Source organism: Leptodactylus fuscus, chromosome 6 (assembly GCF_031893055.1).
Source record: "Leptodactylus fuscus isolate aLepFus1 chromosome 6, aLepFus1.hap2, whole genome shotgun sequence".
NCBI lineage: Eukaryota > Metazoa > Chordata > Amphibia > Anura > Leptodactylidae > Leptodactylus > Leptodactylus fuscus.
In genome coordinates, this window is record NC_134270.1 from 171,632,759 (window position 1) to 171,657,394 (window position 24,636).

General features: G+C 41.9%; 1 protein-coding gene across 1 annotated transcript; it reads left to right on the forward strand.

Moving 5' to 3' along the window:
• The first annotated feature begins 3,744 nt into the window (after positions 1-3,744).
• On the forward strand, positions 3,745-24,034 carry LOC142209843 (sulfotransferase 2B1-like). The gene is made up of 7 exons (XM_075278887.1): positions 3,745-3,772; positions 10,085-10,225; positions 12,669-12,877; positions 13,811-13,937; positions 15,486-15,580; positions 23,375-23,555; positions 23,803-24,034. The coding sequence occupies exons 2-7, from the start codon at positions 10,090-10,092 to the stop codon at positions 23,919-23,921; spliced, it is 867 nt and encodes a 288-aa protein (XP_075134988.1). The 5' UTR covers positions 3,745-3,772; positions 10,085-10,089; the 3' UTR covers positions 23,922-24,034.
• Positions 24,035-24,636: the final 602 nt, after the last annotated feature.

Genomic DNA, 24,636 nt, shown 5'->3' on the forward strand with positions numbered 1-24,636 from the left:
AACTATGATATGTTGCTGCCACAGATTTTCCCACAGTGCTTCTTTGTTGTGGGACACCATGTATGGGCCTCAGCCTTGTTGTTCCATCAAAAAGGATAAAAACCACAACAGTACACGACATCTATACAAAACAGCCTCTACTTTATAATACATTCTGACTCACACAAAATTGAAGGCACCGGTATCTCCCCCCTGACAGTAGTTTAACATAGTCTTGCAGTGTCAGAGGGGGCATTCCTTACCGCTAAATGATGTCACTGAGCTGTAAGGCTTACCGATCTGACAGTTGTTAGGATGGGGTCCCGCAGGTTTTCCTTCCGGTGCACAGCGCCATCTGCGGGTTAATCCAACTCTCGCCCACAGCCTCAGACAGTGAGGTGTGTGGAGTCTAAGTCCCATTCTTCCGCTACTGAGCATGCTCAGACGTTTTGGAACCACTCGGAGGCTAAGTCCAAGTTTGCCCATACTGAGCATGTGCGGTGAAGTATGGCCGGGGACTTGCCTTTTTATAGTTTGAGTTCGCGCCCACCGGGTGCTCACACTTTGACTATATGCCTGTAAGGCAGGAGTTCAGGGCTAGGTTCCGGGATAGGCAGGTTGCCAGTATAGGGCTCTAGGTTAGCTTTCCTTGGCCTCAACCAGGGCACTGCCGGTAGGGACTAGTAGCCTGCTGAACGTTCCTCTAAGTCAGGACCCTCCAAGGGGTCTGTGAGTACGCAGACACCCGTGCACTGACACTGCAGCTCCAGACTTGCTGGACCAGGTTTATGTTGCTGACCAGGGGTGAAGTTAACCCTTGGCAACCTTTACTATAAAATCTATACTCAGGTGCAGCTTCCCAGTATAGTCAACTGGCAAAAGCTTCATTGCAGCCTGTTCTCATTAGAGCTGCACAAGCACGGTTACACAGTGAAGTCAACTGGTGGAAGCCTCATTGCAGCCTATTTGCATCAGGGCTGCACAAACACAGTTACCCAGTGAAGCCAACCGGTGAAACACCTCATTGCAGCCTGTTCACAATAAGAGCTTCATCAACACATTTACCCAGTGATGTTAACTGGTGAACGTATATTGCTCTTTGTTCACACCAGAGCCGCCGCACAAACAGACTGCTGCTTTGCTCAGGCAGACGGCTGTCCTCCTGGTGCTTGCGGACCTTGACTGCAGTATCTGTGCCAGAACTAATGGCACCAATATCTCCAGCATCGAGGCGAATACTGGGAAAGCTAAAAGTACGCTGAATAATCAATAGGAAGAGAGATTGTGATTCCTCTATACAGTATAATGAGCGTATTGTTGGTGTTGATGATCCGCCTGTTCTGGCATTTTGGCAGCTGTCAAGCTGGCCTGCCGCTGAACTCGTTCCTCGTGCTGTGCCCGTGATTACTCTGGCATCTCAGCAGCTCGCTGGGATGCCATATAATGAGCGTGTTGTTGGCGTTGATGATTCGCATGCTCCGGCGTTTTGGCAGCTCTCAAGCTGGCCTGCCGCTGAACTTGTTTCTTGCACTGTGCATGGGATTGTTCCGGCATCTCAGCAGTTCGCTGGGATCCCATTTAATGAGTGTGTTGTTGGCATTGATGATCTCCCTCAGCTCCGCTTGAGGAGAACTCTGTGACTTTTGGCTGCCTTCATAGCTCTTGTTGGCGATTAAATTAGATTTTCTTTTTCCAGGCATGTTTATAATTGGCAAACTGCCAATTTGGATTAAATGTGTTTGCCCGCACTGGAGCAGATCAGATAATATGCAAAGGTGTCTATACACTTAGGGTTAAGTCTGTTTACACAGAGAGATAACAGCCTTGGCTGAGATAAGGTGCTACTAAGAGCTGTTTAATATAGTATGTGAACATAAATTCATAACAGTGTTGAAACCATGTCATTTACCGGGATAAAAGCCTATATTTTTATGGAGGTTATGATCTATCTATGAGCCAAATTTCATTCGGAACAAACATACAAACTTTCACATTTATAATATTATAGTAGGTAGGATAGGATGATTTTGTCAGGGGTGGGGTCATAACCTTTAATAACAGCATGTTATTGGTGTATTTATTTTAATTATTTTATTTACATTTTTTTTAAGCTTTTCTATTCATTTTTTTTTTTCAGATTGTATCCCCATAAGGTCATAAGAGACCTTTCAGGACATCTGATCCTTTTTTTTTTTTTTTTTTTTTGTATTAAGACTGATTTCCCTTGTAATTGGGGCTGGTACATTTACCCTCAGTTGCAGTCTCAGTCTCCTGCACCTTAGTATATACATCTTACAGAGCTGATCTGGGTCCTGTAGGACCCAGCAGCTCTTGTAAGATGCTGATCACGGCGGATCACGTGACCGCCAGGTTAGAGGGCGGCCACATCATGGCAGCGCCCATAGCTGTGTATACAGAGCTCATTTAGCACTGTATACACAGCGATCTAGAAGGCAGGGAAGGTAATAAACCTCCCCTGCCTTCTCTCTGGGAGCTCTGGCTGAAGTCACAGCCGGCTCCCAGTTTCAGCAGCCGCACACTCTTGTGCAACTGCTGTATTTTGCTTGGATGTAGCGGCATGTCCTGTCAGATCAAGGCAACCACCTTCCAGACACATAAAGTCTATGGGCGTGCCGGAAGGAGCAATGTTATGTGGAAATACATTTGGCAATCATTAACTTATCAGAAATACAAACTGCTCCCAAGAACTCAGCTCCCCCTCCCTCCTGGAGCTATGTCACTTGTCTGGGGCAGAGAGATAAACAGCTCAGAAATACAAGCACAAAGCACTCAGCTCCCCCTCCCCTCCTGGAGCAGGGAGCTACATCACTTGTCTTGGCAGTGTAAACAATGAAGTGAATAAGTTAGAATAGTGGCCAAACAAAGCAGTTTTGATAAAGCAATGTATATAGGAAAACTCAACTCCACATAAGATAGCAGTATAGATAGGATCCTTGAGATGGGGAATCACCTTTAACCTTATGGATATTCAGGGATCCAGTTTTTCATGATGGAAAGAGAACAATTCATGCTCCAACTTTCCCAGGTGCCAATGATTTAGCCAATATCCCACTTCAGGGAGTGGGAGGAAGGGGGCACTCTAGCAGGAGACATGAGTCAGGAGCTTTGCCTTACAAGACACTGAAAATACCTTGAAACTTTTCTCACATCTTGGAGCCAGTAAGCAAGCTGGTTGTGCTCAGTCCATCAGAGATCCTCCAAGCTCCATGGAACCAAACTGACTCTTGATTATCCAGTTTATTCTGTTTTCTTTTTCCTTTTGTTTCTTAAAACTGTTATGCTTATTTGTCATCTTATCTGTCTGTTTGTCACTATATATTACACTGAACTCTTTGGGTATTAAATTGCAAATTGTAACAGTACTTTCTGTGTGATCTATGAATTCATTTTCTGAAGTGTGTTTGTGTCTGACTGCTGGAACCAGTAACGTCTTTATGGTATCTCTATTCATTCTGAATACACTAGGTAGTGGTGGTGTGTATATGAGATGTGTGGACTGAATTGACAGTTTTATACACATCTTGTGTTAGGAACATCCATGTGTGACAATTGGTTTCATGATAATCCAAAGTTTCTCAGTTGATAATATAGCCAAGAGTTTGAGAATAAGGTGGAGTCTAAATACTTTGTATTATCTATTAGTTATTTATTTAACAGGGTTACATCACATAAAGTGCCTAAGGTCACAAGTCTTAAGGTTAAAAGTGATCGTTTACAGTAAGTGAACAGCATTTCTACTGTCTGGGATCCGAAAGGGAGTCTGGAATTGAAGGTATGTGGTATAGCATTGTACACTTATACTGTGATGTATCAGGTGGAAACTTATGTATCTTTATTTTTATATGTATATGTTATATGTATAACAAGAAACCTATATAACATGTCGTCATTCCTCCCTGTAGGATCTTATCTACTAGTAATTCCCTATATATACTCTACGTAGTCATTGTGCAGGATCTTATATACTGATATACCTGCAGTGTAGCGCCGCATTACCATGTAACCATATATAAGTGTCTGCCATATATCTGACCTCAGGTCCATTTGCTTATGGTTACTTATGGCCGACAGTCTCAATTTTTTCCATGTAATTGTCATTTAGTTTTAATGTGATTTATGTAAATTTGTACTTTATAAGCAAATAGAAATCTCCATCTAATAATTGCTTCTATTATTACCATATCTCAGTCACCATTCATACCCCTTCCCTTACACAATAGGCCAATAGCTGTATGTTTATGCTTCAAAAAGTTCTACAGTCCTGATCAAACCTACAACAATTCCTCCAGGTAGACTTGCAGACAGTTTTTTGAAGGAACTCTGCAGACAAGTTGTTGCAAACGACTAGGACAACATAGCCCAGATCTTCTGCGGCTTGGTTAAATCCGTCACTTCATGTATTCCAAGACAGACTGGATGTTGAGATCAGGCAGCACAGTATTGTATATCACAACTCCTTGTGGTAATGCTAGGCTGAGGATGCTTTATTGTATTGGACTGGATGACAGTTTTTTCAATTAGTTATGAGGTTCCTCTATTTTTCTTACCCGGTTACTGGATATTGACCTAAATATGGGAATCCGGCATAAAGCCAGCTTTACATCATATGGTCCAGGGTTACTTTAGATTATTGGTCTACCTTGAAGACTAACTGAAGTGACATTGACCAGTCTGATATAAACCAGAATGTGCCAGAAATATTAATGAATTTAATAATTGCAGCAGATTTATGGCTCTCACTAGTGCAGGGACCCTTTCAGAGTCCATATATACTAGTGCAGGGACCCTTTCAGAGTCCATATATACTAGTGCAGGGACCCTTTCAGAGTCCATATATACTAGTGCAGGGACCCTTTCAGAGTCCATATATACTAGTGCAGGGACCCTTTCAGAGTCCATATAGACTAGTGCAGGGATCCTTTCAGAGTCCATATATACTAGTGCAGGGACCCTTTCAGAGTCCATATATACCAGTGCAGGGACCCTTTCAGAGTCCATATATACTAGTGCAGGGACCCTTTCAGTGTCCATATATACTAGTGCAGGGACCCTTTCAGAGTCCATATATACTAGTGCAGGGACCCGTTCAGGGTCCATATATACTAGTGCAGGGACCCTTTCAGAGTCCATATATACTAGTGCAGGGACCCTTTCAGAGTCCATATATACTAGTGCAGGGACCCTTTCAGGGTCCATATATACTAGTGCAGGGACCCTTTCAGAGTCCATATATATTAGTGCAAGGATCCTTTCAGAGTCCATATATACTAGTGCAGGGACCCTTTCAGAGTCCATATAGACTAGTGCAGGGATCCTTTCAGAGTCCATATAAACTAGTGCAGGGACCCTTTCAGAGTCCATATAGACTAGTGCAGGGATCCTTTCAGAGTCCATATATACTAGTGCAGGGACCCTTTCAGAGTCCATATAGACTAGTGCAGGGATCCTTTCAGAGTCCATATATACTAGTGCAGGGACCCTTTCAGAGTCCATATATACTAGTGCAGGGACCCTTTCAGAGTCCATATATACTAGTGCAGGGACCCTTTCAGTGTCCATATATACTAGTGCAGGGACCCTTTCAGAGTCCATATATACTAGTGCAGGGACCCTTTCAGAGTCCATATAGACTAGTGCAGGGATCCTTTCAGAGTCCATATAGACTAGTGCAGGGATCCTTTCAGAGTCCATATATACTACTGCAAGGACCCTTTCAGAGTCCATATACAGTATACTAGTGCAATGACCCTTTCAGAGTCCATATATACTAGTGCAGGGATCCTTTCAGAGTCCATATATACTAGTGCAGGAGCCCTTTCAGAGTCCATATATACTAGTGCAGGGACCCTTTCAGAGTCCATATACACTAGTAAAGGGACCCTTTCAGAGTCCATATGTACTAGTGCAGGGACCCTTTCAGAGTCTATATACCAGGAAAGAATTACTACTGCACAGCTTTTTTTTAGTCTTGCATGATAAAAATACACAGATACTATGTATATGTTAAAATAACAACTCAACATAGATTTAACAATTTATTAAACTACATTAAATTGAACTTCACCTGTTATGTAACAATTCGTCATTGAGGTTATTGTATGGGAGATCAGGATATGCAATACAACACTTACTCTTAGCTATTATCAATACTAGGTTTATAGGTCATGGGAGATAAGATACTAGGAAAGAAATCCAACATGACAGCAGAATTTTGTGGAATTGCCTCAATAGCTTACCTTCTCCCCAGTAATGTATAACTTAAGACTACTTAGCAGAATACGCTCTATCGTGAATGATCCTCACCTGTAAGTCTGATTTTTAATGTATGTTTTGCATCGGCCCAGTGGTCAGAGTTATCTGATGGACTATAGGTGCACTCTAGCTATGACTAGGTATGGTTGGTGTTCTTGGTCAGCATGGACGTCATCATCAGCTTGAAAGCAATATGGGTCAGCTTCTTCCCCTACCTGCACCTGTAAAAAATCAAGAGCCCTTGTCTTCCTCTACCAGTATAGGACTCCCAGTTCTTCTACCAAAATGACTGTGACCTAAATCTTCATCCTTCTCCAGTTCCCCTTACATCAACCCAGGGTAATGATGTTGACTAAGAGGTATAAGGACACAGGGTAAGGGATTGTCCAGGCAAAATTGGACAACACATTTAACTTTTAAATCAGGCATCCTCACCTGTCCCTGATACTGTGGTGTCCTTCCAGCACATTCCAATACTTCTGCTGAACTGGTCTGTTCCGGAGATCTACTGAAGCCGTTGATTAACCTCAGTGATCACAACAAGTCATCTGATGTCACTACCTGTGAAATACAGCATTGCTCAAGTGCTTTGCTGCATATAATAAATGGTTAAGGTCCTCTCTTCTTCTTCTTCATTCAAGCATTAGGGGATATCTGAGGATAATGTGAAAATGTCACCATCGATCGATAAAAATTAAAATGTAACTTTTACTTCTGAATTGATGCAAAACAAAGCGATAGTCAGCAGAGAACATGACCGGGAAAGCCAATATTTGTATGGCAGGAACATTTCTAAAAACTCATTCCTGCTGTCACATAGTAACCACGAAAAAAAAACAACAAGACACTAGGGTTGAGCGATCGTGTTCGTAAAAAATCGGATTCCGATCGGCGATCGAGAAAATTTCACGATCGCGATTGGAATTCCGAACACGATCTTTTTAGGTGGGATCGAGATCTGTACTATTTCCCACAATGCTTTGCTTAACCTTCACACTGAGTATACGCGTGTATACTCAGTGTGAAGGCTCCGCTGTGGTTCCATTTGAATGAATGGAAGCAGCCGGCACCCAGCCTTAACCCCCTGCACGCCGGCTGCCTCCATTCATTCTAATGGGAGACTAAACTAACATGACATCTCTAGTAGCTACTTACCTCCAGAGATGGCTGCTCCGGTGCTCAGTGTTATTCTTCGCCTCGCTGCCGCTCCACGCTGCTCTTCTCGCCTCACTGCCCCGTCTCCCAGCTTAGTGTTTAAAGAGCTAGGAAGGCGGGGCTTGTGGCTTAGGAGAGTGTGGGCGGGTACAGGGCAGGGAGATGTGACGTGGGGGTTAAGGATGTGTGCCGGCTGCTTCCATTCATTCTTATGGAACTGCAGGGGAGCCTTCACACTGAGTATACACTATATACTCAGTGTGAAGGCATTGTGGGAAATACTACCGATCTCGATCCCACCTTAAAAGATTGTGTTCGGAATTCCGATCGCGATCATGAAATTTTCTCGATCGCCGATCGGAATCCGATTTTTTCCGAACACGATCGCTCAACCCTAGTCACCAGTCGTGTCCTTTAACATGTGAATGGAGCCTGGACATATAGAGTTAAGCTGAAATGGCATCATATCATGTGGGGTAATGTGGGAGCGGGAACAGAGGAGGGTTAAATTTGGGGCATTCTAATTACAGTATGGAAGGGTTTACATTAGGAATTGTGATCGGCCTGTCTGAAAAGATGCGTCTTTAGTTTGCGCTTGAAGCTGTAGAAATTGGGAGTTAATCTGATTGTCCGGGGTAGAGCATTCCAGAGAAGTGGTGCAGCTCGGGAGAAGTCTTGTATACGAGCGTGGGAGGTTCTGATAATAGAGGATGTAAGTGTTAGGTCATTGAGTGAACAGAGAGCACGGGTTGGGCGGTAGACAGAGATGAGGGAGGAAATGTATGGCGGTGCGGCATTATGGAGAGCCTTGTGGATGAGAGTAATAACTTTATATTTTATTCTATAATGAATAGGCAGCCAGTGTAGCAACTGGCACAGACCGGAGGCATCGCTATAGCGTCTAGCCTGATAGATGAGCCTGGTCGCTGCATTCAGAATGGATTGTAGAGGGGAGAGTTTAGTGAGGGGAAGACCAATTAGTAAGGAGTTACAGTAGTCAAGGCGAGAATGAATCAGAGAGACAACAAGTTTTAATTTTAATTCTTTAATGTATCTCTGGTAAGGAAATGGCATATTCTGGAGATGTGTTTGAGGTGGAGGTGACATGAGCGTGCGAGTGATTCAATATGAGGGGTGAAGGAAAGGTCTGCGTCACACATGACCCCGAGGCAGCGGGCCTGCTGCCTAGGAGTTATAGTAAGGCCTGAGACTGCAATGGATATATCAGGGACAGATCTATTAGATGGTGGAAAAATGTATGGGAGAAGAACAGTCTCAGGAGCCATTGTGTCCACCAATGTGTGTAAAAGTCTGGTGCCAATAAGCTCTGATCCACGTAGTTTATCAATGTTTTACAGCACTTGTGCATTCAACATTATTTAATGTACATGAAGCCGTTATTTCTTATAGGGCTTGGTCTTTCTCGTTATTGCTCAGCAGAATCCCAGTGAGTTAGATATGACAAGCGCTACAGATAACGTTTCTCTGGATGATGTAGAATCATTAATTCTGTAGGGTAAGAGTCACCTAAGCAAACACTTGGCAGATACGTTTATGAACATCCATGACCTGTGATCAATATCAGAAGAAAGTCATGTTAGATCAGTGTAAAGGCCAACTAAGGTAGCTAAGTAGAGTCAGTTGAGTTTTGTATGTATTATATCAATGTATTGCTTGCCTTACTATACTATAGATAATATAGGTGATCAAAGTCACTTGTGAAGAGTATTGTAACATTGTGTAAGCTGGATCTCATTAAAAAAATAAATAAATATGAACACCTCCATTTATGGCAGGTGGATACAGTTATGGCCGTAAGTGTGGGCACCCCTGAAATTTTTTTCAGGAAATTAAGTGTTCTCCCAAAAAGACATGTTTATTTCCTTTGTGTGTATAGGAGCAACACAAAAAAAAACAGAGAAAAAATCCAAATATGATATAAATTCACATAACATTTCAAAAATGGGCTGGACAAAATTACTGGCACCCTCAACTTAAAGGGGATATCCAGGCAATATAAGAGAACCCCTTTAACTTTTAAATCAGTCAGAATCAGCTCTGTCTTGGTCTCATCTGTCCACAAGACATTTTCTCAGAAGGATTTTGGCTTACTCTCGTACATTTTGGCAAACTGCACTCTAGCCTTTTTATGTCTCTGTGCTAACCTATACTATGATAGATAGATAGAACTGGAAGTGAAATTTGTATACTCTGGGATCTCTTCCGGTCGAGGTCCAAAGGAGATGTAACAAAAATAATTATAATGACCCTATCTCGACTCTTTTGGACCTCCATGCAGTGCCTGGTGCACTCTCTCGGCCTCCTAAGTGATGTCATGTTCCTGGGTCACTACTGATTATGATCCTGGGTTTGAGTACTGACTCAGCGTTCGGTCTGGGAGACATGGCTGTCATTTGGTCTACAGCTCACAGACCAAATGTGTTGGTGTGAAGGTGTTGGAGAAAACAACCTTAATATAGCAATAAATCACATATGGATGTACCATGGAACACTAAGTGTTTGGTGACATACATCGAAGCACAACATACCGGTCTACCTATCTGAAGGCTGTGGTCATGAATAAAATGGAAAAGCGGTAAAAGAAGACAAAAACTAAGATAAGATCTATTGAGGATATTCCTTGATGATGTTGACCTGGAATTTGCTCTCTTTTCAGATAAAATGTCTTTTGACCATTTTGACTATAAAGGAGTCAGGTTTGCCAAAGGTGCGCATACAGAAGAGACTATCAGCCATGCCGAAAATGAATTTGAAGTATTTGATGATGACATTTACAATGTAACCTATCCCAAATCAGGTAAGTAGAACATATTAGTTTTTGCCTTATGGCAAGTTTAGTCTTGTGGCCCTAAGATCACTGTGTTGTATTACAATGTAACATCTATTGATTGTCAATAATTTGGTCGGCACATGACCAATAAAAAAAAAAAAACTAAAGCTGCTGGAATCTTAGATACCTGTGACTTGAACAACATAGACATCAATGTAAGTTTTTATAATATTAACCTATCTATCTTCCTTTTTAATAGAAATCAGGCAGCAACATTCTCCTAAGCAACCCTCTAACTGAGCTGTTACTAGGTAAAGTTAGTACACATGTGTATTGTAAATATGCAGAACAGAAGCATTTACCAAAGGGGAATGGTCATGTCAAATGGCTATATCTCTGGTTCTGGCATCACAAGGAAGTTGAGATTATCAAAGATTGAAGGTATACAAAAGATACCTCTAATTATAACTTGAATCTGGCAGCACATAAAAGCTTAGAATCTCCTCTTCCTTGTGATATCAAAACCAGGTAGTATAAAACCAGAGATATAGCCATTCCCTTTTGGTGAATGCCTCATCTCTACATGCTGCATTGAGTACAGGTGTGCAAACAGAGTCTTCCTGGCAATGCTTAGTTATAGTTACATAATTAAAATGGGAACTTTACAGCCTGTTTTCTATTAAATTGAAGTTAGAAAGGTTAATAAAGTAGATTACAACGATGTTCATCCCCATTATCATAATAGCAAAATAGATAAACAAATAAATAAGTAAATAAAATAGGGGTTCTGTTTTTCAGCCATATTTTCCATTCACCTGTAACACAAAAATCTTTAAAATAAGAAAGGCTATTTGATCCCTATTGTTCAGAAAGAGATGGCATATTAACCATAAACAACGGGTGGGGGGTGAAGAAGTGGGGGTAGACTCAATAGATGTCTCTCACCTCAACACCACTCCTAACTATCTCCACTGGACTCCCAGCTGAGAATATAGCTGTCGCAGACAACATACATCAGGGATGGTGTGGGAGTGAGCACTGTAGTTTCCATTGTGGCATCCCTGCTCTGCATATTGAAGCTTAATTTCTGTACTGAAGCCGGGGCCTCATCTGCTTAAGCCTTGAACCAGAAGTTTTGCACTGGAGGCCCTTGTATATCCCCTGGCGACCCTCTCTGCACCTGTAATAGACTCTTCATTTTCTGGATTGCCCCAAATCAGGGCCAACAGGCTGCACAGCTACCACTTGCTGGTCTCTATTCACCCACAGTGTAGGATTCTTGTTCCTCCACCCCTTCCCCAAATACCTAGTTGTACATGGCACATTAAAGAAAAGCAGCCCTCACCCCTGCAGCCGGACCGAGTTTTGTTAGGAATTCCACAACCATTTCTGTTATCTCTACTATGATTTTAAAAAAAAAATCTTTAAAAATATTTTTGTTTTTAATTTTATTTATTATTTTATACTTTACAATTTATTTATTTATTTTTTTTACTTTATTTAGTTTTTATTTTTTTTGCACTTATTGTACCTTGCTGAGACTTGAAGACCAGGTGGTGAAATTACTGCTATAATTTTGTAGCATATAAAGTAAAAGTGAAAGGAAAACGTATTTTATAGAGCTACCTGTGAGGGCAATGTGGAGGTCTTTAGTAGGCTCCATCACCGTGGTATTGTATTGGCAACCTGCACTCGAATTGTGGATGGCCCAATGGGAGCGGCATGCAGAAAGAGACACCTCGAATACCACCATAAATATTGGTGCTGGTATCTAAAGGGTTAATGGCCTCAAACTATTTTTTCAGTGCACACATTAGGCGTAGAGATGAGCGAACAGTGAAATATTCGAGATTCGTTTCGAATAGCCTCTCAGTATTCGACTATTCGAATGAATATCGAACCACATTATAGTCTATGGGAGAAAATGCTTTGTTTCAGGGTAAGCCACACTTCGACTCAGGAGAGTCACCAAGTCCACTATGACACCCACGGTAATGATGCCAACACCCTGGTATGCAACTGGGACAGCAGGGGAAGCATGTCTGGGGGCATCTAACAAGCCCAAGTATCTGTATTACCCCACTATCTTGTCAGGATCCCTGTCAGCTTGCGATATGTGGGCGCTGACTTTTTCCCATAGGAATACATTGATCAGCGTTGATTGGCCGAATGCCATACAGAGTACAGCATTCGGCCAATCAACGCTTGTTCTGCCGGAGGAGGCGGAGTCTAAGATCAGTCCACAGCGTCTTCATTCTGTTCCAATCTCAGATGTAGCAGTGTTGAGCGCACAGCTGCAATAATCCCTACTATCCACCACAGTCCATGAAACTCTTAATCTGATCCTGTCAATGAGGGTATATGTATGTGAAGAGTTTTCCAGGAACTCTGTAAATCTTGAAGGAATACATATATCAGCCAAGTTCCTGCATGTATACAATGTCTTCATGTAATCTCTTACTTCTTATAGGTACTAACTGGATGATTGAAATCCTGAACTTAATTAAACACAAGGGAGACGTAACAAAGAGCAACGTGATTCCTATCCACTTTAGATCACCATGGTATGAAGCAGTTGGATGTCAAGAATACATTGATAAAATGGACTCTCCGAGAATATTATCTTCTCACCTACCGCACCACATTTTTGCAAAATCTTATTTCAAATCTAAAGCAAAAGTAAGTAACACATAACCCTCTGCTTAGTGAGAACAGATCCCTGGAGCTTGTGCTAAGAAATATTCCACTGACACTTATAAGAGGTGGAAGTGCGATAGACGTACAATGGACACCTAACCTTTTCATTGCCAATAATCTAAATGTCTGGTTTTTCAATATAGCTGTTTGACTTTTTACTGTCCAGAGTGTCTTACAATGTTTTACTGACAGAGTTAGACTTTATAGGAGCAAAGGTGTTTTGGGGTCATAAGTAGGGTTGAGAGATTGTGATCGGAAAAGATCGGATTCTGATCGGCGATCGAGTAAATTTTCTTTTCCAGTAGGATTTCTGATCCCGATCTTTTCCACGTCAGCTGTACGCGAAGTGTACGCCCAAAACGCGTCGTGCTTTAAACCTTATAATAAAGTCGTTGATCTCCTCACCTGTTGAGCACGGTTTCTTCAACACTGGTTCATCATCCTTGATCCAGTGTCGGTCCTTTGTTGTCTAAAGCAAGGATTAGAGGCGGACAGATTTTTTTTTAAAGTGGCATATTTTCGGTTTTATATTTTGTTACTCCTTGCCACCTACATGTCATGACTTTAATAATTTTCCCTTCACATAGCCATATCAGAGCTTATGTTCTGTGGGATAAATCAGATTTCCCATTTAATATTCCATACAATGTATCGAGATGCCACATAGAAAAAATCTAAAGGGATTTGAATTGAGGAAAAAACAAAAATGTATTTGTGCCATTTTCTTATGTTATGTGGGGAAATCTGTAGTTACTAACAGAGAGATGACATTTCCCTTTTTAGCTACATTATTTATTTTTCCATACAATCTAAATATAAATTATGTCAAATAATGAGCAACTAAAAATTAAAAAATAATCTAATGATCTTATCTTATCTTAATTTATCTTATCTCATCAACTACTTTTTTTTTAGATTATCTACACAATGCGAAACCCAAGAGATGTCATTGTATCCATGTTCCATTTTACCAAGATTCTCAGTCTATACACACCTGCTGAAAATTTCCAGAATTTCATAGAGGACTTTATACAGGGGAAAGGTGAGAGATTTCAGTAATAAGATAAGTTAATCCTTTAATAGTCCCACAATGGGGAAATTTCAGTGATACAGTTTCATAGATGGTACAGTAGTATATAACAAGAGAGAAACACATACAAGCTCATGGCAGAGAAATCCTAGGAATCAGAGCAACTAAAAAAGAAAGAAATACAGACACACTGCAGGATCATTTAGTTCTCTGTGTGGAGTGTTGTTAATAATAATAATACAGCCCGACCGTGGTTGGAGGACATGAGGAGGGGTCACAGCATGTAGATATAAAAAGCAGAAAACATTTTTGCAGAGGTGGGGGACATATGCAGCTATCATGATAACATGTGGCAGTTCCTTTGGTAGGTGGTGAGATCTCCTGCTCACAGCTGATAGTTTGGTATCTTGTATCAGCACTATTGTCCATTAACCACAAAAAATGCCCCAAATGTTCTTCATCACAAGCCCTCCTCCTCCTTACCACTGTGTTCTACTTCCCCAAAGAAGTCCGAAGCCATCCAGGTATACATGGTGCTGCTCTCTTGCCAAGCTTCCATAACTCGTGGGGTAGGTGGGTGATGGTTCCCAGGCTGTAACAGAGTCCCACGTGTCCACAGTAATAGACAGAAATACCTGTCAGCTGTAGCCTCTTCACACACCAGCAATAGACTCAAAAAAACATCTCCTTGAAGGAAGAAGTCCGCATTTCCATGTTGGTTTCTCCTCCTTGCCGCATGGTGAGCCATGCTGTCCTAGCTGGGGGGATGGTAACAGGCACATGTGGAAACCAGCTGAACCAGGTCTTGTCATTGTCCATGCTTTACAATAGAAACAAAATACTCCACAGGGTTTTCCATTCGATTTATAGTTGCTAATTCATAGTGCTAGATTGCTTAGTTACACGATTCTTGAAGATACAGTGGAAAAGAGTGAGAAAGGAAAGATAGAGATTGCTCCCAGCTTGGAGCCCTGTATCGAGGCAGCCACTAAGGGCGCCAGGAAGTAGGAAGTATGGAATATACAATAAGAAAAAGTGCATTTTTTATTTATTTTTTTAGAATTTTTCATGTGATGGTCCCAATGAAATATTATTTCATACAATATTATTTATTATCTTCAACTCATCTCTTCAACCTATCCCTAACTGATGGATCCTTTCCTTCTGCCTTTGAACATGCCACCGTAACAGCTAGACTTAAGAAACCGGCCCTCGACTCGTCCTCTCCAGCCAACAGGGAGATAAAAGGGAATTATTTGAAAGAGTTTACATCCCTACTTTCTAGCATACATTGGGACTGGCATTTGGTCATTGCACTAAACCCTCTTCATCTTACTGCCTCATCCTTGGTACAGATGGAAGGATACAATGTTATCTTTATAACATTGTATCATTCCATTCCATTCCATAAGTCCATCCATCTCTTCCTGGATCTTTATAGAGTCCTTATGTTGACACTTTGGATATTCTTGTAAAATACTATAATATATGAAGATTATACAGGAAAAACTACTTTGTTACTTTATTCCCTTTTAAGTAATCCAGACCTTTGTCTTTCAGCTCTTTTTGGGTCTTGGTTTGATCATGTAAAAGGCTGGATGCAAATGAAAGATGACGAAAGATTCTTCTTTATCACCTACGAGGAGCTTCTCCAGGTAATGATACTGCGGTACAGGGCGGCATGGAGAGCGGGTTGGGTCTCTATGTACTGCATTCTGATCAAGGAACAGATTTATATGGTTATCCCCTAAATATATGGCAGTACCAGCAGCTAAATGACATGTATGAAAAAAAAATTACCATTGACTAGAGATATGCAATCTGATTCATTCCTAGCCGTGTTCAACCAAAATATTCCAAATTACTTGGCTTTTAATGAGACCAAATGAATAGAGATTTGTCTTAGACAAACTAAAATGGCCGCCACGACATGTATTGCAGTCAATTATTATACTCTGAGGTCTGGCAATCCTTCCCAGCTTGTCAGACTGAGATTGTACAGCTAAATCTTTACTTGCACACCTTGTCTGAGCAAAGGTTCCCAATATTTAGTTTAGTTCCTGCTGTATGGGGTTCCTGATATGTTATGTGTACCAGACCCTGGATGGATTCCTGACCTTGCTCTCCTGATTTCTAAACTATCAAGCGTTTCACTGAAGTGGCTTGTTACCTGTCCGAAATTCTGATCCAAAGTCGCTCTGGTTTGCTCCATGTTCCCACAGTGGGGTAGCTAGAGTTAAGTTACTGCCAATTCAAAAATTAAAGTAGAGATAACCAATGCTACGTGCCCAGTTAATAAACAAAAATTGGAGATAGGTAGGTAACTATCAGGGACGTATTTAAAATTTCACTTTTATTGATATGTATTAAAAGTATTACTTAGTACAAGACAACATAACAAAAATGTGGTATAAAATACCCCAAAATTCACAAAGGTAATGATTATGTGCAACCACCTAGCCTGTGGGGGAGTGGGACACACCGTCCTCCACAATCGTTTATTTACCCCACTAGTGTTACACTTCTTATCTTTGTTGTGGATAATGGGTTAAAGAGCAAGGCTGGAAAAACGTGTGCTATAGCCACCTATGTTATCTATAGAGTACTGGCTGGCAAATAACTCCACTGCTATAGATTTTTCCTTCCCATAAGCTGGAGCTACAGTTAATAATTCATTTTGTTAAAGCACTGAAGCTCTCTGCTGTGCAATAAAGTGCCTACAAAAGAGGACTTGTTAGCAGGCTGGTATACAGAGTAACAGGATAGTAACACCTATCAAAAGCTAAGGTAGTTATCCGGGTAGAGCTGCTCTGCTGCTGATAAATCACATGCAGCTCAGACAGCTCAATTCCCCTTGCCTGCTTTAGGGCTAAAACAATAGCCGAGATTATATTAATCTTTGCCTGACCCAGCGTTTCAACATACTAACACTCTCCCTGTCAGCATGAATCATCAGAGGCTTTTGTTGTGCACAGGAGATTAACTGACCACTATCTAAATCACTTTAGCGTCTTATGATATGACTCCCGTTTCCCCCATGGCATTGATGTTTAGCCATAGGGGGGCGCGAGAAAATGCTGAGTTTAAATGTGCAAAGCCACACCCCCTAGCAGACGCTATAACCAATCAGCGTGTGCAAACTAGACTCATAGTTCTAATGGCCGGCATGTGACGTTGTGTCTTTACTGCACATGTGCAGGCGAGCACCACTCAGAAGCCGGAGGTGTGTCCTTACTCAATACGGCCGATTACGCCCCAAGCTCCCTGCACATTCAATGACATCAGCTAGGTGAGAACTGCCAGAAAGACCATTTATGATAACTCACCAACTCCGCCCCCCTGCAGTTCAAATACACAATTGTTACAAAGGAAATGTCTATACAGGTGAGTATATGACCTGATGAATATATAAAACACCATGACTATATGACAGAACACTGGGATCCCCTCCCAGAGGGGGACTCACTCAGCACAGCATCCTGGTACCAGCTACACGGGGATACTGCACAGGGAAAACAGATGACTACACCTCATGCATAACCCCTATCAAGAACTATAGAACCATACTACCATAGCTGTAACCATAAATATTACCACCCTACACCACCATCCAAGATCTTAAAAGGTTGTAAATAGGGTAAATCACCAAGCATAAAATCCCACATATGGAAATGGTAAACTGAACCCAAGTTTAAATAAAACAGGCAAACGAGATGCCATCATTAAGACCCCACGGTTTCACAGTCTTTAACGTAAAGGTCCATCTAGCCTCCCTCTGCAGGAGCTTTTTATCAAAATCTCCCCCCCGAGGAGATGGATGGACCAGTTCCACTCCCTGGAATTTTACAATGGACACATCTCCACCGTGTTTTTCACATATATGACGTGCCAAAGGGGTGTCTTCGCCTCTAGAGATATCATTTATGTGCTCACGAATCCTTCTGCGGAACTCGCGAATGGTTTTACCCACGTATTGCGTTCCGCAGGCAGAGCAGCTGGCCAGATAAATAACTCCTCGTGTCTTACAATTTATGAAATTTTTATTAGTATATTCCATATTTGTCGAATTACTCCTAAAGGTCTTGCCAGGTACGATTGATGCGCATGCCCGACAGGATCCGCAGGAAAAAGTCCCCACCAGACCCTGAGCATGCCTCCCTAGCCAGTTATCATTTACAAGGGGTGCTAGATGACTCTTCACCAATCTGTCCTTAAGGTTAGGACCCCTCCTATATGTGACAAGCGGATAATCATTAATCTGGGGACCAATGTCTGGGTCTGATTTAAGAATTTCCCAAGTGTTTTTTAAAAACATCCACCACTTCTCGATTTGCGGAATCAAATGTTGCGATAATTCGCATATCTGCCGTTTTATCCCTTTCCACTGGTTTGAGCAGAGAGGTTCTGTCACGTAACAGGACATCTTGGTAAGCTTTGCGCAGAACCCCATCCGGGTACCCCCTGCATTGGAATCTCCTACGTAAATCGCTGGCTGCCACTTCATAGTCTGCTACATTTGTGCAGTTTCTGCGCAACCGCAAAAATTGGCCCTTCGGAATTCCACGGCACAGTGGGTGGGGATGGCAACTCTGCCAATTTAACAGGGAATTGGTAGATGTTTCCTTCCTGTAGATCGTGGTCCCCAATCTACCCGATGGTGACTTAAAGATAGTGAGATCTAAAAAGGTGATTGAGTGCTCCTTAATCTCTGAGGTAAAACATAAACCCAGATGGTTAACATTAAGCTCTCTCACAAACTCCCCAAAATCCTCTCTTGTTCCTCCCCAGACCAACAGAACATCATCGATGTATCTGACCCAAAATAAAATTGATGATGCCCACCTTTCCATTTCATCACCAAAGACCACCTCCCTCTCCCACCAGCCCAGGTACAGATTAGCATAGGCCGGGGCACATGGACTCCCCATGGCCACACCCCTGAGCTGGTGGAAGAAGAGGCGGTCAAAAAGAAAAGTGTTACTGTGAACTGGAGGAGATCCACTATTAGAGAGTTATGGGCAGAGAAAAACGTACCTCTGGATCGTAGAAAGCCCTCCACAGCCCCACACCCCGTGTCATGGGGTATGGAGCTGTAGAGGGCCTCCACATCCAAACTAGCCAGGAATGCCTCAGGTGGCAACACCAGATCTTCCAATCTACGCAAAACATCAGTGGTGTCTTGTACGTATGAGGGCAAGGCTAAAACAAAGGGTCTGAGAATCTCATCAATGTAATACGAAATATTCTGAGTGACGCTATTAATTCCTGCCACTATGGGTCGGCCTTTTAAAGGTACTAGACCTTTGTGCACTTTTGGGAGTGCATAAAACGTCGGTCTTACAGGATGCCTTGGTAACAGGAAATTGAGCTCACTATTACTGATGAGATTTTCCTCTTTTGCCCTAGTTAACAGTATTTTCAATTCTGCCAGATAACTGTTTGTCGGGTCTTCTGGAAGGACTTCATAACAACTTTTGTCATCCAGAATGTTACGACACATCCTAACGTAGCCCTCACGGTCCATTAGGACCAAATTGCCCCCCTTATCAGAGGGTTTCAGCACCACTGAGTCATCTTTTTCAAGCAGGAAAAAGGAATGGATTTCTCCAACACCCGGCTTCCGTAAAATATAAGACTTTATTCCATATCAAAGGTTAAAAAGGTTATATAAACCATGGTGAAAAAAAAGAAGAAAAAAAGAAACATAGTGCAACAATAAAAACGCAACAAACTAACGCGTTTCAGGATACACAGATCCCTTAATCATAGCTTTGATGGTGGAGAGCATACTTCTCCACCAGCAATGCTATGATTAAGGGATCTGTGTATCCTGAAACGCGTTAGTTTGTTGCGTTTTTATTGTTGCACTATGTTTCTTTTTTTCTTCTTTTTTTTTCACCATGGTTTATATAACCTTTTTAACCTTTGATATGGAATAAAGTCTTATATTTTACGGAAGCCGGGTGTTGGAGAAATCCATTCCTTTTTCCTACTTCGTTACACAGCAGCTTTGCAAGTCCCAAAGCGGAGATCTCACACTTCGAAGACTTCCACGTTATATGGTGAGTTGTGACCTCTTTTTTTCAAACATTACAATCTTTTTCAAGCGTCTGTAAGATCTTTAATTCCTCCCTGGACAGATTAGATCGATCCAAATGTTGCCTCCCCACTTCACCTGCAATTTTGGACAGTTGGTTTACAGTCACTGTCAAGAACGTATCTATCACTGTATCATCCGATAGTGGAGGAAACCTATGTGAGGGTACATGTAGTTCAGTGAATGGTCCCTCACCAATTTCTCTGTTCGCTTCTTCCTAGAGGCCCCCCAATAACCTAATCGAGGGGAGATCCTCTGCAGTAACCCCCAAGGTATCACAGGTTCTTTTATCAGCCAAACAGAAAAATTTCTTCCACTTAAGTTTCCTACAGAACAAATTTAGGTCCTTAACCCAAGAAAAAAGATCGAAGTGGGGTGTAGGCACAAAAGATAAACCATATTTTAAAACCCTTTCCTCCTCAAAAGTGAGTGTACGTGATGAGAGATTTATAATTTGCATCGTATCCTTATCAATCTGATTCACTCTTCTATCTACTTCCTGGTTCTCGTGAGGTAGTCTGATATTGGAGGGCCCGTTGATAAACCCCCCCCCCCCCCCCTAGCATTACCAGCCCCTCTGCCTCTACTCCTACCCCTACGGGGAATCATCTGGGGGCTCTGAAATCTCTGAGGGTCATCTTTATTCTGATGAACGTCCCTTTCTCTATCCTTTCGATTTCTAGACCTAGGGGCATCACTGTCTGATCCCTCATATTCCGAACTAGACGCCTCGGTATCTATCTCTTTCCTAAATCTATTTTTATTAGAGAAATCAAAGATCTTTCCCCCCCTGAAGTCCTCCAGGTCACGCTTATATTGGAAATGCTTGCGCTCCTTCATGTAAACCATGAAGCGCTCCACTGTCTGCTGCAGGGTAACTTCCCTTCGTTCAAAATCTGCGTTTGCAGAAAAAATTTTTGTTAGTTCAATCTGTTCATTCAGTTCTTGGCTAGTCTTAGTCAGTACTAATTTTTCTTCCTCCAGCAAAAGTTTCATCAGTCTAATAGATGACTCCACTGATTCCCTCTCCCATTTCTCCATTTCTTTCTTTTGTAGGCACTTTATTGCACAGCAGAGAGCTTCAGTGTTTTAACAAAATGAATTATTAACTGTAGCTCCAGCTTATGGGAAGGAAAAATCTATAGCAGTGGAGTTATTTGCCAGCCAGTACTCTATAGATAACATAGGCGGCTATAGCACACGTTTTTCCAGCCTTGCTCTTTAACCCATTATCCACAACAAAGATAAGAAGTGTAACACTAGTGGGGTAAATAAACGATTGTGGAGGACGCTGTGTCCCACTCCCCCACAGGCTAGGTGGTTGCACATAATCATTACCTTTGTGAATTTTGGGGTATTTTATACCACATTTTTGTTATGTTGTCTTGTACTAAGTAATACTTTTAATACATATCAATAAAAGTGAAATTTTAAATACGTCCCTGATAGTTACCTACCTATCTCCAATTTTTGGTTAAGTTACTGCCACCTCAATGCTTTGATGGGATCCTGAAGGTATATTGACTAGAGATGAGCGAACAGTAAAATGTTCGAGGTTCAATATTCGTTTCGAGTAGCCCCTCAATATTCGACTACTCAAATCGAATATCGAACCCTATTATAATCTATGGGGGGAAAATGCTCGTTTCAGGGGTAGGCAACATTCAATCAAATTATACTTACCAAGTCCACGAGTGAGGGTCGGCTGGATCCTCCGAGAAGTCTTCTCCGTGTAGCATCCCCGCGGCATCTTCCAGCTCTGAATTCACTCTGCCAGGCATCGGGCCTGGGCAGAGCCGACTGCGCATGCCCGCACTACAAGCGCCCGATGCCTGGCAGAGTGAATTCAGAGCCGGAAGATGCCGCGGGGAAGCTGCACAGAGAAGACTTCTAAAGGTAGGAGAAGAACCAGCGTTGATTGGCCGACTGTAGAGCATTCGGCCAATCAATGCTGGTTGTGCATCAAACTTTTCCATTCGAATAGTGAGTGGTACTGGATCGAGTACGAGTATTTCGAATACCGTAGTATTCGATCGAATACCTACTCGATCGAATACTACTCACTCATCGCTAATATTGACCAGTAACAGATCCACATCAACCTACATGCCCATCACTTACTCATGTAGCAGACCAAGGAAGTCTTCATGGTTCCTATTGCTGCTGGATGAGATAGAAGTATATATGTCAGCAGTTGTATATACTTAACTCCACATGCCCAATTCACATGAATATTTTAAATCATGATATTAGCAGGTAACAAATGCTTACCAATGAAAGATACAACATAAGGATGTAGGCTGCAAAACACTTAGGACTAGGGTTGAGCCGATCTTGACTTTTCAGGATCGATTTTGAAATCCGATTTCCAATCATTTTTCATTCGAACCCGATCTCGATCCCAATTCCGATCCCAATGCAAGTCAATGGGATTTTTTTTACTAATCGGAGATCGGATTTTAAAAACAATCCTATTCACTGCACATCATGGAATCTAACAATGGAACGCTTTAATCATTAGAATCCACGCTGTGTAGTGATTTTTTTTTATCCACTTACCTGCAGAAATGGCTGGTCCAGTGCCCGGTGTTCTCGTTCTTCTTCGCCTCGCTGACCCCTGCCTCCCAGGTTAGGAGAGTGTGGGAGGGTACTGGGAGGGGAGATGTCATGTCTCTCCCACACTCTCCTAAGCCACAAGACTCGCCTTCTTCCTAGCTCTTTAACACTAACCTGGGAGTCGGGGGCAGCGAGGCGAAGAAGAACAAGAACACCGGGCACTGGACCAGCCATCTTTGCAGGTAAGTAGCTACTAGAGATGTTAGCTAGTCTCTGATTAGAATTAAAGGACGCAGCTGGCCCGCAGGGGGTTAAGGCTGTGTGCCGGCTGCTTCCATTCATTCTTATGGAACCGCAGCGGAGCCTTCACACTGAGTATACACTCCACTCAGAATAAGCGGAGCATATACTCAGAGTGAAGGCTAATATTGTTAGCTTTTCCCACAATGCTTGGCCAGTAGCAAAGCATTGTGGGAAATAATCACCGATCTCGATCCCACTTAAAAAGATCGTGTTCAGAATTCCGATCGCGATCGTGAAATTTTCTCTATCGCCGTTCGGAATCCGATCTTTTCCGAACACGATCGCTCAACCCTACTGAGGACCTTCTGCTCATACATCCACCATTCAGAAGTGGGTTCGCTGGTTAGTATTACAATTGCCCAAAAATTAAGATCTCTACAAGGTGCCATGTTGTATCTGACTGATGAGGAGAAAAGTTGTCTCATTACTTGTCTCACGAGCTAGTACTGGGATGTGAGTTATACAATATGTATAATTTTTTTTTTTTTTTTAGGATCTCCGCGGTGGTGTGATAAGAATCTGTAAATTTTTGGGGCAGGAGTTGGATGACGCCCAGATTGATTTAGTTGTTAAACATTCAACCTTCAAATCCATGAAGGAAAACCCAATGTCAAATTGGAGTCAAATACCCTCTGAAATAATGGACCTATCGAAAGGAGCCTTCATGCGTAAAGGTAATTCTGTTTATCTAAGACATGATAACGTAGAGAAGGTTACAGTTTGTGATGGATCGGAAACAAGGCTCCATATTCACAGAACCTGTTGCAGAAGCCGATTGTATAAGAACCTCCTGAGATGACAATTGTCTCCTGATGTCTATTATTATTATTATTGTACTTTGATGGTCTTCCCCTCCCCCCCTCTAGACAACTAGACATAGAATTCACAATAATGTATTTTTCCATATTTTGTTCCTTACAGGAATATCTGGAGACTGGAAGAATCATTTTACTGTCGCACAGAGCGAGTACTTTGATAAAATCTACCAAGAGAAGATGAAGGACCTCAATATGAGCTTTTTCTGGGAACAATCTTCCTAAAGTTCTGACCTCATTTTGTATTACATTCAGGAAGTGGTTGATGGATAGAACAACATGTCTTACCAAGGGTTGTCAGAGATTCCTCCAGTCACTGACCATCCAATACAATACTATGGCTGGGAAATTACATGTACTATATCCAAAAAGTCCCAAAGGGCCGATGGCCGCTCTGCTATTGTCCTGGTGTTTGTCCCATATTAGAAAATGGTTTAGTCTGTTGAATATTTTTCCGAATAAAACAGCTGATACATGAACAAAAATGGAGTTTTTATTTTCTATTATTCATAAATGGCGTCAAATTCCACATGAACTTATTTTGTAAATTCGACCTCCCAAGCAATTTATCAAGGACACTTGAGGATGTGTTAGGGCAAAGACCCCTTACGTATGCTGAAGTAGGTCTAATTTAAATATGCAAGCTTGGAGAAGTCACGGATACGCGCACACAGTGTAGTGTATTAAGTGAGTTCTGATTTTAATGGTGCAAAAAGGTAGTTTAAATACAATACAGACAAAAGCAGGTTGGACTATTCTACTGACATGATTGGTTGAACATAAGCTGTGGCACATGACTATTGGATAAGGTTTGCATCTCATTATTATTTTCCAAACTGGGATGACCTTTCTCATGACATCAAGAAGAATCTAAGATGTTTATGTGTAAACCAACATCTTACACTAATTCTAGATGTATACATCGCAGCAAGAGAGATAA

Coding starts and splice junctions, on each gene's coding strand:
- LOC142209843 (XM_075278887.1), top strand. CDS start 10,090: ATGTCTTTTGACCATTTTGACTATAAAGGAGTCAGGTTTGCCAAAGGT. Junction 10,226..12,668: donor TGTAACCTATCCCAAATCAG/GTAAGTAGAACA, acceptor TACTTCTTATAG/GTACTAACTGGATGATTGAA. Junction 15,581..23,374: donor CCTACGAGGAGCTTCTCCAG/GTAATGATACTG, acceptor TTTTTTTTTTAG/GATCTCCGCGGTGGTGTGAT.